Genomic DNA, 14,566 nt, shown 5'->3' on the forward strand with positions numbered 1-14,566 from the left:
ACCTTATTCTGGGATGTCTCACGAATGTGATTATGCAAAAATATCTCATGGGAATATTTTTCCCAACGAACCCACCGTTTCCGCCTTGTCTAATAGCTCCTAATTTGGATCAAATTGAAGATAATTCTAATGCAAATATTTTAGCACAAATATCAAAACAAAATAAAAACACAAATAATCAACCTCAAACAGTCAACGTAAAATTCTGGTTAACATTAAAATGTTAATTAAAAGTTTATAAATTTTATAAAATCCTTAAAATCAGCTGTAGATGTAGATGCAGTACTACCATAACGTGACACGGGGTGACAAACAAAATATCGACCAATCACGTGCCGAATTTCATACAATTTTCGATACAAGAACTTGCATAGTGTCATACAGGGCACAAATGTACGTACAAGAAATGATACAAGAAAATGTATACAAGAAACGATATTAGAAATGATACAAGAAAATGCATAGTGTCATACAGCCTTTTAGGTATACACCGATCCAGATATCAAATTCGTTAAAAGTAAATTCTAATATTTAATAAAAATTTTGATAGTTCACTACAAGGAGAATTAATGGTATGTACCTAATACAAATGGGTCTAAGTGGTATATTCGCTTTATGAATTTTCGGCACTCCATAAAAATGTGGTGTCTTACTGCATGGGATGTAATTAACTTTCTTTGATAATATGTTAAATCGATATGAATCAGTCGGATTAAATTAAATTATTAGAAATTTTTTTTTACTAAGCAACAACATTTTCGTTTAATTTAGTAATATTTTGTATTTTGATAGCATCGACGACGTCCGATGTGGACGTCGAAACATCAATAAAATCATTTTTGAAGATATTCTTCTTTAGCGGCGAATCGATTGAGGGTAAAATTTGATTGATCCCCGCGCATGCGCACACCGACAGTATGGTATTAGTGGTTATACGGGCTCTGATTGGGTGTTGAAATTTTGAAATGATCTGTCAATAATTGTTCAATATGGAGGTTATCGGTAAACAAAAATATTGTATAATATTAGTTTTTATTGATGTGTGGACAGAAATAAAATCAAATTTATAATTATAGTGACTTTTTAAATAGTTTTGAAAAGCCGCAGGTACGTAATTCTAAATGTTTCAGTTGGAAATACCTAATAGTTTCAATGCCTATCTATTTGGAAAATGTAAACAAAGTAATGTAGTTACCTATTAGTAGGCAATGCTTTAATTTACATAATCTGATTACGAACAAACTTTCTACAAATCTTCATCTCATATATCGTTTTCTTACTCTATATTTTGTTGTATTTTATTTCGACAAAAATCAAACTAATAATTTTATTTCATATAAATTTATGGTGTAAACGTTTAGTTTGTGTATATTCCCACATGACGTACACGCGAATGTGGTGCAGTTTGAAATGCCGACAACTTTCGTACGGCGCGGTGGACGTGAAGTGGGTTCAAGTTATTATTTTTTTATTTTTTTTATAGATTTTATGATTGTAAGTATATTATTATATAATTTTTGAATATATTCTTCTTTTTTGAAAGTGGTAGATAAGAAAGTTAGTTTGATTTTTAAATAAAATAAGTACAAAAAATAATCTTTTAAGTATATTTACTTCGTTTAAATTACTTATTATATAATAGAAGAATATCTTCTTACGTGCGTACAAAGTACACACACATTCTTTTTTTAAGTTAAATTGTGGCTTATTTTCCATTTAGAATAATAAATTACATAAATGCCATAAAGAAATAGCTTCAAAACAATATTGTGAAATAATTTTTTTAAATTTTATTTTAGGAAGTTTAATACGCCAGTAGTTACGCCGCTGGTTTTAGGAAATTTCCATGCATTGATGAAGAAATCTAAAATTGTATCTAATATGTAACCTCATAGATGGCGCGATAAAAGAAAAAGGAAATCACAACTTTGCAAAGTTTATCTATCTGCCAGTGTCACTAGTGTCAGTGTCAGCAGTTGGTGTCAGTCGTTTGACGCACAGTACATGACAGTCCTGTCCTTTACTGTGGTTTGACGTTTGTCGTTTTAATTTTTTAGTTGTTACGAGGTGAAGTTGAGTTTGGTTTGAGTGTCAGTTGTATTTTGTATCTCCTTACTTTTGCCGATCAAGACCCAGATTCCAAGTCTTCTTGGGTTTTAATATTTCTTCAATAAATAAAAATCTATTTAGAAGATGGCAGTTTCAGTTAGAGGTTTCTCTCATCGGATTGGACATTTAAGTAGCGTTTTAGCTACTGTTAAATCATCCCCTAGAACTTATTTTACATATACGAACGAACCCTCGCAACCCATTAAAGGAAAAGAGCCAAAATGGTGTACTCCAGAGGAAGCTTTCCAAGATTTACAATCAGGTTAGTGTTTATATTTATAAATAAGAGATTTGTATATCTGTGCATACGTCCTTGATTCATTAAATCAGTTAATAGATACAATTATATTGTTGTACTTTGACCAATGACCAACATGTTAAAAGGATTTGTAAATAATTCTTCTTCAGGATTTTCCCTAAACCCTATCGTTCCTTAGGAGTACCAAAAATAGAAGAATGCAGGCTTTTTAAATTAGTTATTCAAGATAACATCCTGCTTCACTTTTATAGTTGTTTATCAAATTCGTGAATAATTAGATGTAGGTAATTTGTATTCCAATCACAATCTACTTAAACATGCATAAGATTTGGCAGCCTTGAAACTAAAATTTATATCAAATATTTAGTATAAAAAATTGTATTTTGTCATTTTTTTGTCCCTTTGAATTAGGTATTAAGTTATATATGTTTATTTTGACATAATATGTTAGGGCTTCCAAGGTTTTATACTATATCAGGGTTGCTGTTACTTTAATTTGAGCTGATTTTTGCCAAAGATTCAATGACAAATTTTTTAATAACCGTTCAGTTATGATGGTATAAATGTTTGTTCTCTTTACTCTTTAGTGATCTATACAGGCCTAGTATTTATATCACTCTGTTATTCTCTTTATCCAACGATTTTGGTTTGTTCTTCACACATGTCTGTACCAGCTTAATCTCTTCTGTTCTATGTCTATTAAGTCTGGGCTCATTCCCATTCTTTTCGTAATTTCTATCTTATTTATTCTATCTCTTCTGTTTACTCTGCAGCTTTTCCTTAGGAATTCGATCTCTGTTGCTCTTATTTTGTTTTTGGTTTTCGTATTTATTGTCCAATTTTCACACCCTTAAGTGAGGATACTTCTTGTCTTGTCATGGTGTTATATATTTTTCTTTTTGTTTTTATACTGATGTTCTTATCCCACAGTATGGGGTTCAATTTTCATAATATGCAGTCTCTTGTTTGTCCTAGTCTATTTTTTAAATCTTCTTCAATTGTTTCATACTTGTACTTGTCTGTTCCTTTGATTTGTTTGTAGTACAAATACTTAGTAGTTATATTTGTTTATACTTGGGAAATTAAGAAGATATAAAAGTGGAAACCTATAAATACAAGACCTAGAGGCCGACCAACGTGCAGATGAAAAGACCAGGTCAGAGAAGATATCAACAGAATGAAGATACCTATCTGGAGAATTAAAACAGAAAATAGAAAGAAATGGAGCTTAATCACCAATAGGGTGAAAGCACAAAACAACCTGTGAAGGAAGGCAACACAGAACAGGAATACAAGGAAAATGCAGAATGATCTCCCACGGAAAATGGATCATAAGGGCTCATACTAATGGGTGGCTTATACTCCTGCCCAGGAATGACAGGCCTGTATGTGTATGCTCGGGAAACATTAGTAACAGATATGGAAGATATTCCTTGTCTGTTACTAATATTTTTTTATTAATGTGTTTACCTGAGGTTCCTGAGAATATTCTCATAAATGCATTTTTAAATATACAGTATAGGCTTTTATCTATTTATGATATAAGTTTTAATTATTTACATTATAATCACAAGCATCTGACTGTTGGCAAACATTTTTTTCTTGACTAGTTATTGGGTCATCGGACCTGAAAGGTGTTTTATTACAGAGTATTCTATTAAAAGCTGTCATTTACCTATTGAAAATATTAAAAATTAGAGAGGAGTATTAATCCCTTCAATGCGCATGACACAGATCTGTGCCAGGCTGAGTGTTCAGAAAGTGCGTGTGGCACATATCCGTGATATATGCACTTCCAAACTTTCATTGCCAGTAGAAAGTGAGCACCTGGGCATGTCTTAAAAAAAATGTAGCAGTGAAAGGGTTAAGGGGGAAATATGTGGACACAAATGACACATATCGAAGTGAATTAGAATGCAACAAATTATATTTTTAAATCAGAAATTGTGTAGACGGTGTACATTTCACAATGCAAATATTGATTATTGATCATTTTAAGCCTTGAGATAAAGTTACAATCTTTTCCTCTAAGATTATTGATGGTTTATAAATATTCATCTTGTTTTATCAGCTGCTGTTCTCTTAGAGGGATTTGGATTGGGTAAATTGTATATTTCCTATCTTCTTGGAATTATTTTTCGAAATATTATTAGCAATGATAATTTCACTACGCATACACTTCAAAAGGTGAGCTAAATTTTTTATTAAACAATTTATGAAAACAATTAGAAAAATTACTTTTTTTTTTCTCATTTTCATTGCTATATCTAGGCAGGCACGTATGCGTTTTAGAAAAAAAAAAGACAAAAAATTTTGCAATTAAATTTCTTTTAATTAAATTGCAAATAGAAAAAATAATTACTGTTGAAAAGTTAGCAAAACCCATTAAAAAAAAACAAAAATCAATACTTTTCAATAAATTATTTTCAGGTATTTAAAAGCCACATAGAATCTTTAAAGTTTACCCAGAAAATCTTTTTGTTATACAAAACAAACACTACCTAAAATTTCAGCCCAATGGATCAAATAATTTTTGCCAAATAATTTTGCAATCTTAAGTAAATTTTAGAACAAAGTTATTAATTTTCAAAATTATAAATAATATAAGTATTTATATTAATTGATAAAAAATACCACAGTTAACATTTTTATTGTAACCTTAATGAACAAAAAAAAAAAGAAAAATAGGACGTAATTTTGCAAGTCCATATTATTTTCATGAATGAAGCTGAGATAAGCAGTCAGTTGTTGTATACAGCAGATAGAATATTGGACCTAATAGCTTATTTACAATAAATGTTTAATTCAATATGACTTCCCGTAAAATATTTTGGCATTAAACCTTATTTACATCCATTTATTTATTATGATAACCGTAAGTTTCAAAGTGCAAAGCACAGTTTATGTTTTTGTATAGATAATTTATTTTATATATTTTTTGAGTAGAACATCAAAAATACTATTTTTAAAAGTTTGTTGTTTCAAGTATAATTATTACAATATTGATAAAGTAAATTCATAAATAAAAAATAATAAATTAATTAATCAATGTGTTATGAAATCAAAACAATCATTTTCGTTTAGAAACATAACCAGATGAGAGTAAAATGCTCTCACAGATTTTTTTTCATCCATTTTTTTATTCGTCTGCTTTTTTCATCTCATTTTTCTCTTTGCTTTTATTATCTTCTTACTTAAAGTATACAGGGTGATCAACTTCTGTGACAAAGTCCAATATATCTGTTATTATACAATATATGAAAAAAGTTGTTAATAAAAGTTATAGACACCTTTAATGTACACATTTTTAAATTAGTGAGAAATATACAGGGTCCTCCATAACACGGTGCCAAACCAAAGTTATGTTTTTTTAAATGGAACACCCTGTATTTTATTTAAAATCTGGTTTCTCTACATTTTTTTGATTAAAAAGATATAACACTTGTCTAGGGTTATACTGAGTGTTTCAAAGTTATGAGCACTTTTATCAAAAAACCATACTGATTTGATCGCCCTGTATGATTCTAACAGTATAATATAAACTTATTTTTTTAATGCTTTTGACTGTCAATATTAAAGTAGTTTTGTAACAATGTATAATTTTTCTATAACTACACAAATTGTATACAGGGTAAGTCAAAATGTAAATACAAGATTTTCTTCATAATTTTAAATGGAACACCCTGTATTTTATATATCGAAAAGGTCTATCACTATACTTACATATCTTTGAAATATTCCCTATACCTAAAGTTATTAGTTTTCGAGATATTTTAGTTTTATTGTTGATAACAACATGTATTGCTTAGTTATTAATAACAATACTTTAATTTAATAAAATTTATTAAAAAAACTAAATTAAATAAAAAAAAATGTTCAACGTACTTCTTTTGTTATAAAAGGTGTTCTAAATGACCTTCCATAACGTCTACACAAGCCTGGAAACGAGTTTCGAAAGACCTAATGATGTTTGTAAGGATTTGTTGTGTGACACTTTGAAAGGCGTTTTGAATCCTTAATTTCATAACGTCAACTATTGTTAGAGGTGTCCTCTTCCTATCCATCTTTCAGGAAATAGTTCATCGAGTTCACCGTTGACAAGTGCGTTGTGGTGAGCAGGGGCTCCGTCGTGAAGGTACTACATATGTTGGCGGATGTTTACTGGTACATTTTCAAGTAGAATAGGTAAATGATTCACTAGAAAATTTAAATAAGCCTCACCATTTACCGATTCCTCAAAGAAAAAAGGACCTATAACGTAATTGCATATGATTCCACCCCAAACATTAAGGGACCATCTCGTCTGACTATGTGTCTGAGCACAGTACGGATTGGTTGTGGAATAATAATGAAAATTGTGTCTGTTTACACTACCATTTTTGTGGAATGTTGCCTCGTCTCCAAAAAAAGAACAAACTCAAAAAAATCTCTCTGTATAACTATTTGTTGTTGTGACTATTGACAAAATCGTACTCTTCGTTCGAAATCATTTCCAACAAGTTGCTGATGTAATTGTATATGATATGGGTGCATGTTGTTTTTCTTGAGTATGTTTTGGATAGATACATAACTAATATCTTGCTCTCTTGTAATATTTTGAATACTTGTATGAGGATTTTCTGTAACAGGCAGTAAAACATTTAATTCATTTTCATCCGCAATAATGATTTTTGTTTTTTCCTTTGCTTCATAAACAGAACCAGTACGATTTAACCTGTCTAATAAGTTGTCAAATGCTTTCTTATTTGGTTGTTGACGCTATGGACACCGTTTCTTATAAATTCTTGTGGCAACTAATGCCTTTTTGAAACACTCTCCTAAAATCCATATCATGTCTGTCATTTCTTCACGACTAAAATTCATTGTTAGGTAACAATTATAACAATATGTCAAACAATTATAATCAATAACAAAAATAAAAAGGTACAGATAATTAAAATCTTACATCTGACAGTTCTTGTGACAATTATTTCAAAGCCACCTTGAACAAGAACTTGCAGCAATTTATAGCAGTCCAGAAAGCCACTGCGCATCCGCTAGGAAAAATATTCTAATTCGGATTTTTTGCACAATCTTACTCAAAAAGGACCCCTTTTAACAAATTTGCATGTTGCCAGGACCAAAAGTTGGTCAAAAATTTTTTAAACGTTTTTTTTTTGTTTTTTTCTTAAAATTATTTTTTTTTGCATGGAACAAAATTTTTTTCGGCTTTCTGGATCATTCCAAACAGAAAAGGTCTTTAGTGACTTTTCTCTAAAGTTGATAGTTTTTGACATATAAGCGATTAAAAATTGAAAAATTGCGAAATCGGCCATTTTTAACCTTCAAAAACTATGTGAAAAACTGAAAATTTTAATGTTGCCAAGGTAGGTAGATATTCTTTAAACATCGATTAATGAAATTCCGAAGAGTTTTTTGCAATTCAATATTCAAAACTCCTTTGTTTTTTAATTGCTAATCAAGCGTGCGCGACACTATTTTCCACCGTTGCATGTGTATGCAGTATGGTGCAAATGAAAGGAATAAATTCGTTATTTCGTAAACCGGCGACTTTAAGGAAAAATCCCGAAACAGGTCGATTTTTATTTTTAAGTTATGATATTATGACATATATGGTATACTAGTGACGTCATCCATCTGGGCGTGATGACGTAATCGATGATTTTTTTAAATGAGAATAGGTGTCGTGTGCTAGCTTATTTGAAAGGTCCTTCAATTCTCTATTCAGTAATATAAACATTTGCATAATGAGTTATACACGGTGTCCAAAACATTTTTATTAAATTAAATCATATGGCAAATTGACAAAAAAATTATATTATTGGACACCCTGTATAAATAATTATGCAAATGTTTATATTACTGAATAGAGAATTGAAGGACCTTTCAAATGAGCTAGCACACGACCCCTATTCTCATTTAAAAAAATCATCGATTACGTCATCACGCCCATATGGATGACGTCACTAGTATACCATATATGTCATAATATCATAACTTAAAAATAAAAATCGACCTGTTTCGGGATTTTTCCTTAAAGTCGCCGGTTTACGAAATAACGAATTTATTCCTTTCATTTGCACCATACTGCATACACATGCAACGGTGAAAAATAGTGTCGCGCACGCTTGATTAGCAATTAAAAAACAAAGGAGTTTTGAATACTGTATTGCAAAAAACTCTTCGGGATTTCATCAATTGATGTTTAAAGAATATCTACCTACCTTGGTAACATTCAAATTTTCAGTTTTTCACATAGTTTTTGAAGGTTAAAAATGGCCGATTTCGCAATTTTTTAATTTTTAATCGCTTATATGTCAAAAACTATCAACTTTAGAGAAAAGTCACTAAAGACCTTTTCTGTTTGGAATGATCCAAAAAACCGAAAAAAATTTTGTTCCATGCAAAAAAAAATAATTTTAGGAAAAAAACAAAAAAAAAAACGTTTAAAAAATTTTTGACCAACTTTTGGTCCTGGCAACATGCAAATTTGTTAAAAGGGGTCCTTATTGAGTAAGATTGTGCAAAAAATCCGAATTAGAGTATTTTTACTAGCGGATGCGCAGTGGCTTTCTGGACTATAGTTCCCATTTCTTCGCGGAAAATTAATTGATATCATTTTGTTAGTAAATATAAAATTGTCGTTATTGTATAGAATTTTCCATAAACTTGGAGAAAAAATGAAATGCAGTCTAATTTTAATTATCATTAACAAACTCATTGGAGGTTTCTAATATTAAGGGTAATTAATTTACTGTAATAAACGTATCGATAAGTTATCAACAATAAAACTAAAATATCTCGAAAACTAATAGCTTTAGGTATAGGGAATATTTAAAAGATATGCAAGTATAATGAAAGAACTTTTCGACGGTATTATAAAATACAGGGTGTTCCATTTAAAAATATGAAGAAAATCTTTTATTTGCATTTTGACTTACCCTGTATACAATTTGTGTAGTGATAAAAAAATTGTACGTTGTTTCAAAACTACTTTAATATTGACAGTCAACAGCAGTAAAAAAATAAGTTTATATTATACTGTTAGAATCATACAGGGCGATCAAATCAGTATGATTTTTTGATAAAAGTGCTCATAACTTTGAAACACTCAGTATAACCCTAGACAAGTGTTATATCTTTTTAATCAAAAAAATGTAGAGAAACCAGATTTTAAATAAAATACAGGGTGTTCCATTTAAAAAAAACATAACTTTGGTTTGGCACCGTGTTACGGAGGACCCTGTATATTTCTCACTAATTTTAAAATGTGTACATTAAAGGTGTCTATAACTTTTATTAACAACTTTTTTTCATATATTTTATAATAACAGATATATTGGACTTTGTCACAGAAGTTGATCACCCTGTATAGGCCTGGATCCCGCGTACCAAAAAAATGTATTAATAGCAAGCTGGAAATTTGTTAATAGCTTAACGGTGTCTAGTTGGACAAACTTTGATGTACGGGAACACTGGAACAGGGGAAGTTTTAATAATTGTGACACAGGTTGCAGGTTTCGAACATCAGACTACGAATACATCCCGTGTATTTTGTCAGACAGAACTTCCAATTGATTTCTTACCTTGTCACATGTGACATGTGACACATTTTACATGTTGAATAAACTTAAAAATAACCTGTTAGCTTTCACAATCATAAACTTGTCAGGATGACACGTTCCACAATTAAAATCACGTTCCACACTTAAATCTTTCCCTGTTCCAGTGTTTCCATACATCAAAGTTTGTCCGACCATACACTGTTAAGCTATTAACAAATTTTCAGCTTGCTATTAATCAACTTTTTTTTGGTACGCGGGATCCAGGCCTAATATTGTTTACCATTGCTTTACCTTAATACCGGTTATTTTCCTTCTAGTTTTTTCTAGTAAAGGTTCTTCATTTATCTGTTCCTTAATTTCTTTATTTCTGTTTCATAGATATTTTATTAAATTGAAAACGGCTGTAGAAAAAAGTGTACAGTAAAAGTGAAAACCTCATACAGCTTAAATATAGGCACATGGAAAAAGCATATGGGAAGCATGTCGATTTCACACTTGTGGAAGAAAATAACGAATCTGAAAGTAAATCCAGTTCTTATTAAGGCTACTCAAAAATATTATGAGAAGAAGTCTGTAAGAATTAAACTTAAGAATTAAATTAATTAAGAATTAAAATCTGTAGGAACATTTCTAAATTACCTTTCTCTGTTTAAAACAACAGAGAAAAGTAAAGTAAAGGTTTGAGACAAGGATGTAGTTTATCACCCACCTTATTTAAAATTGATCTAGACAGATCCCTACAAAAATGGGTGAGGAAATGTTGAAGCAGGGGAATAAAGGTGGAAAATGTTATTTGCTGATGACCGAATCCGAATAGTGACCGCAGAAGATGAAGACGATCTTAGTAATATGATAAGGAAATAAAACGAAGAACGTGAAGAGTCATGCCTAAAAATGAATATGGTAAAATGTGAATATCTAATGGACAATGACAAAACACCCGATTTAGATGTAGAAAATGAAAAAGTAAAGGGTGTAAAAAGCTGCAATTATTTGGTGGCTTTTTTCAGTAATAAAGGGAATAATAATTGAAAAAGACATGTGTTTTGTACGTACTTATGATGACTATGACAAATGAATGCATAGAAAAAAAATATTTTAAAACTGTGTAAAATATTTAACCCGGGAGCAGTCGCCTTCACTTCCGTCACGTAAGCAGTCGCGCGATTAGATTAAATTCTAACAATATGAATTTAAATACGAATTTAAAACAAATTTTTATTTTATTTTAATTTTATTTACTTGATATATTAAAAATGTCTATTTCTAACAATATTAAAGCTAATTTTTTTCTCACCAAAGCCATAAATTCCACAAAAAAAAATTAAAAAATTAATTTTTTTTTTAAATTAAAGAAAAATACGTACGAATTACTACAATCTTACTCGAGGCACTTACGAGACGAAATTCATGTTGCAAAATGTTTCATCAAGTATCACGGAAAAGGATAAAATGTTAGATTTGTTCTAACGGCGCGATTGCTCCCAGGTTAATTCCTAACTGAGCGCTTTCGGCTTACAAAGGCATCTTCAGAGTTATTATGCGACAATAGAATAACTTTTTTTCTTTTTTTTGGCCTTTGGGAACTGCTCCCATTTAACCAGCAACACTTCTTAAAATCAAATCCAATCCAACAATCAAGAGTAGGGAAGGGAAAAAACTTTTCGCACCCATGTCGTTCAGGGTGACTAACCACAGACTAAGTAGGGATACGGGGTATTATTAATTTAATCCTAATACTAATTAATCCTAAAGATTGACGGTTTGTTTAAAGCTAGTAAGTTCATCAGATTATATGGGGGATAAACGTTTTCTTGCAATAGCTGCATATTGAGTAGATTTCTTTGTGTCACATATTTGTCACATGCAAAACATATAATAATCCAAGTCACTTATTGTATTGCAATTTTCGCACAAATCCGACTGTATTACATTGATTTTATATACAGAGAGAGTCTGTAAAGTGGAATAAATTCAATATCTCAAATACTAATTGTTTTTTTGGAAAATGCTCAGACCCGTCGATTAGTATTTCAAATTGTCCTTTTTGACATTCAATAAAAATGTATACAGGGTGTCCCAATTTAGAGATATGACGTCATCGTCGATTTTCTTAAATGGCAACACTGTCATTTTGATAGCTAATTTGATAGGGTTTGTAAAGTTATACATAACTGCAAAATATCAAATTTTTATTCTCTACCATTTACAAGATAATAGAAAATAACAAAGTTATATCTGTAATTTGGAATATATTCAATAATTAAAATACTAACTGTTTTTTTGAAAAATGCTCAGACCCGTCGATTAGTATATCAAATTGTCATTTTTGACATATAATAATAATGTATACAGGGTGTCCCAATTTAGAGATATGACGTCATCGTTGATTTTCTTAAATGGCAACACTATCATTTTGATAGCGTGTGTAAAGTTATACACATCTGAAAAATTTCAAAATTTTATTCCCTACCATTTACAAGATAATAAAAAATAACAAAGTTATGAAGAACAAGAAGTAATCAAATAATAATTGTATTTATTTATTTCAATTAAGCAAATGCTCATAACGTTGCCCATTGACAATTTGACAATAATTGAGGGCAACATTATGAGTTTTTGCTTAATTTATTGAAATAATTAAATTCAATTATTAGTTGATTACTTCTTTTTCATAACTTTGTTATTTTTTATTATCATCTAAATGGTAGAGAATACAAATTTGAAATTTTGCAGTTGTGTATAACTTTACACACCCTATCAAAATAGCTATCAAAATGACAGTGTTGCCATTTAAGAAAATCAACGATGACGTCATATCTCTAAATTGGGACACCCTGTATACATTATTATTATATGTCAAAAAGGACAATTTGATATACTAATCGACGGGTCTGAGCATTTTTCAAAAAAACAGTTAGTATTTTAATTATTGAATATATTCCAAATTACAGATATAACTTTGTTATTTTCTATTATCTTGTAAATGGTAGAGAATAAAAATTTGATATTTTGCAGTTATGTATAACTTTACAAACCCTATCAAATTAGCTATCAAAATGACAGTGTTGCCATTTAAGAAAATCGACGATGACGTCATATCTCTAAATTGGGACACCCTGTATACATTTTTATTGAATGTCAAAAAGGACAATTTGAAATACTAATCGACGGGTCTGAGCATTTTCCAAAAAAACAATTAGTATTTGAGATATTGAATTTATTCCACTTTACAGACTCTCTCTGTAGATATGAAGTATAACAGGCATGGCCAAATTTTAGTCGAGAGATAGTAACAATATCGTGTCTTGAAAAATCTAAATTTTTATGCCAATAATCTGTCAGGATCTTCAGATGTAAAAGAGTATACCTTGTCGGACAATTTATACAGTACTGATTCCATTGAAGTTTCCAGTTATCATGGTTTTACTTATGGGTATACATTCTTGAAGTCCAATATCATTCAATGTTTCCTCGCCACTGAAAATGCTGTCTTTTGGTAACTGATCTACTGTTTCATTATTTTCAAGACCAATATGAGCTTTTATCCATGTGAATAATATATTACACTGCATAGTAGTTAGATTAGATAATAGTATTTTTAATTCTTTGATGTAGGGATTTACTTTAACAGAATTTTCGTCTAGTTGACTAGAGAAACTTTTTAAAACTGGTAGTAAGGCTAGTTTTGCTAAGCGTGTGAAGTTCAGAATATGAGGGAGTTAGAATTATTGATGTTTCTAAAGCTTGAAAGAAATCCGATTGAAGTGGCTTTTTCATAATTTTGCTAATATTGCAAGTATTACGAAATGCTGAACATAAGGTGGGAGAGGTTTTTTCAGACCAATATTTTATTGTTAAATCGAAGTAGTTTAGTGCAGAAATTTTCTTACTTAATACTGGATCTTAATATAGAATATAGAATAACTTAATATAAGTAACTAATTTCAATGTTACAATGTTTAACTTACTTCAAAATTTGAAAGTATCTCTGTAAAGAGGGATTTCATAAAGTTAAAAAGTTAAAAAGCTTCTATTTTTGTCGATACGACACTGATGAAAAGATATTGAATTTTTACCGTCGAGTTGATACAAATTTCATTAATGTCGCGAGCGTAATTGACATTCAAAATCGCCGGCTTTAAGTGTTGTTTCTGAGAGAATGGTTCATTCATTTATTAAAAATTATTTCAGCTATATTTCATGAAACACTTTTTCCTATGGCGTACCTACAGATTCTTGGTAAATCGATGTTTTACAGACTCTCTCCCCTACGAGGTGAGTTTTAGAGGAAGCCCTGGAGTAGGTTACAAACTTTCTATCTTCTTTGGGGCCCCAAAATTTATATTCTCAGCCCAATTCAGCTTGTTCGTATGATTTTTAGAGGTTCAATGGCATTTTTGTCTCTGGCAACTGAACTACTAAAGAAATCCGTCCATAGTTTTGGTATTTCCCCTTTTCCCCTATACTGTGAGCATGATCCCTCTTTATCATTCTCTGTATAAAAATCTTTGTATTATTTAGTCAACTGATCTGGTTTTATTTTCTTTTCCAAATTTATGTTGTAAAGAAATAAGAAAACTCATATATCACTGATATATGTATTTGTAAAGTATAAATACCCAAAAATTGT

General features: G+C 30.2%; 1 protein-coding gene across 1 annotated transcript in view; it reads left to right on the forward strand.

The window, feature by feature from the left end:
• Nucleotides 1–1,955: 1,955 nt before the first annotated feature.
• Nucleotides 1,956–14,566, forward strand: part of LOC114337738 (4-hydroxybutyrate coenzyme A transferase) — a 92,426-nt gene continuing 79,815 nt past the window's right edge. The window contains exon 1 of the mRNA XM_028288263.2: nucleotides 1,956–2,371. Coding sequence (XP_028144064.1) covers nucleotides 2,194–2,371 — 178 coding nt within the window. The 5' untranslated portion in view covers nucleotides 1,956–2,193. The remainder of the gene's footprint in view (nucleotides 2,372–14,566) is intronic.

The sequence above is a fragment of the Diabrotica virgifera genome, chromosome 2 (assembly GCF_917563875.1).
Source record: "Diabrotica virgifera virgifera chromosome 2, PGI_DIABVI_V3a".
Taxonomy (NCBI): Eukaryota; Metazoa; Arthropoda; class Insecta; order Coleoptera; family Chrysomelidae; genus Diabrotica; species Diabrotica virgifera.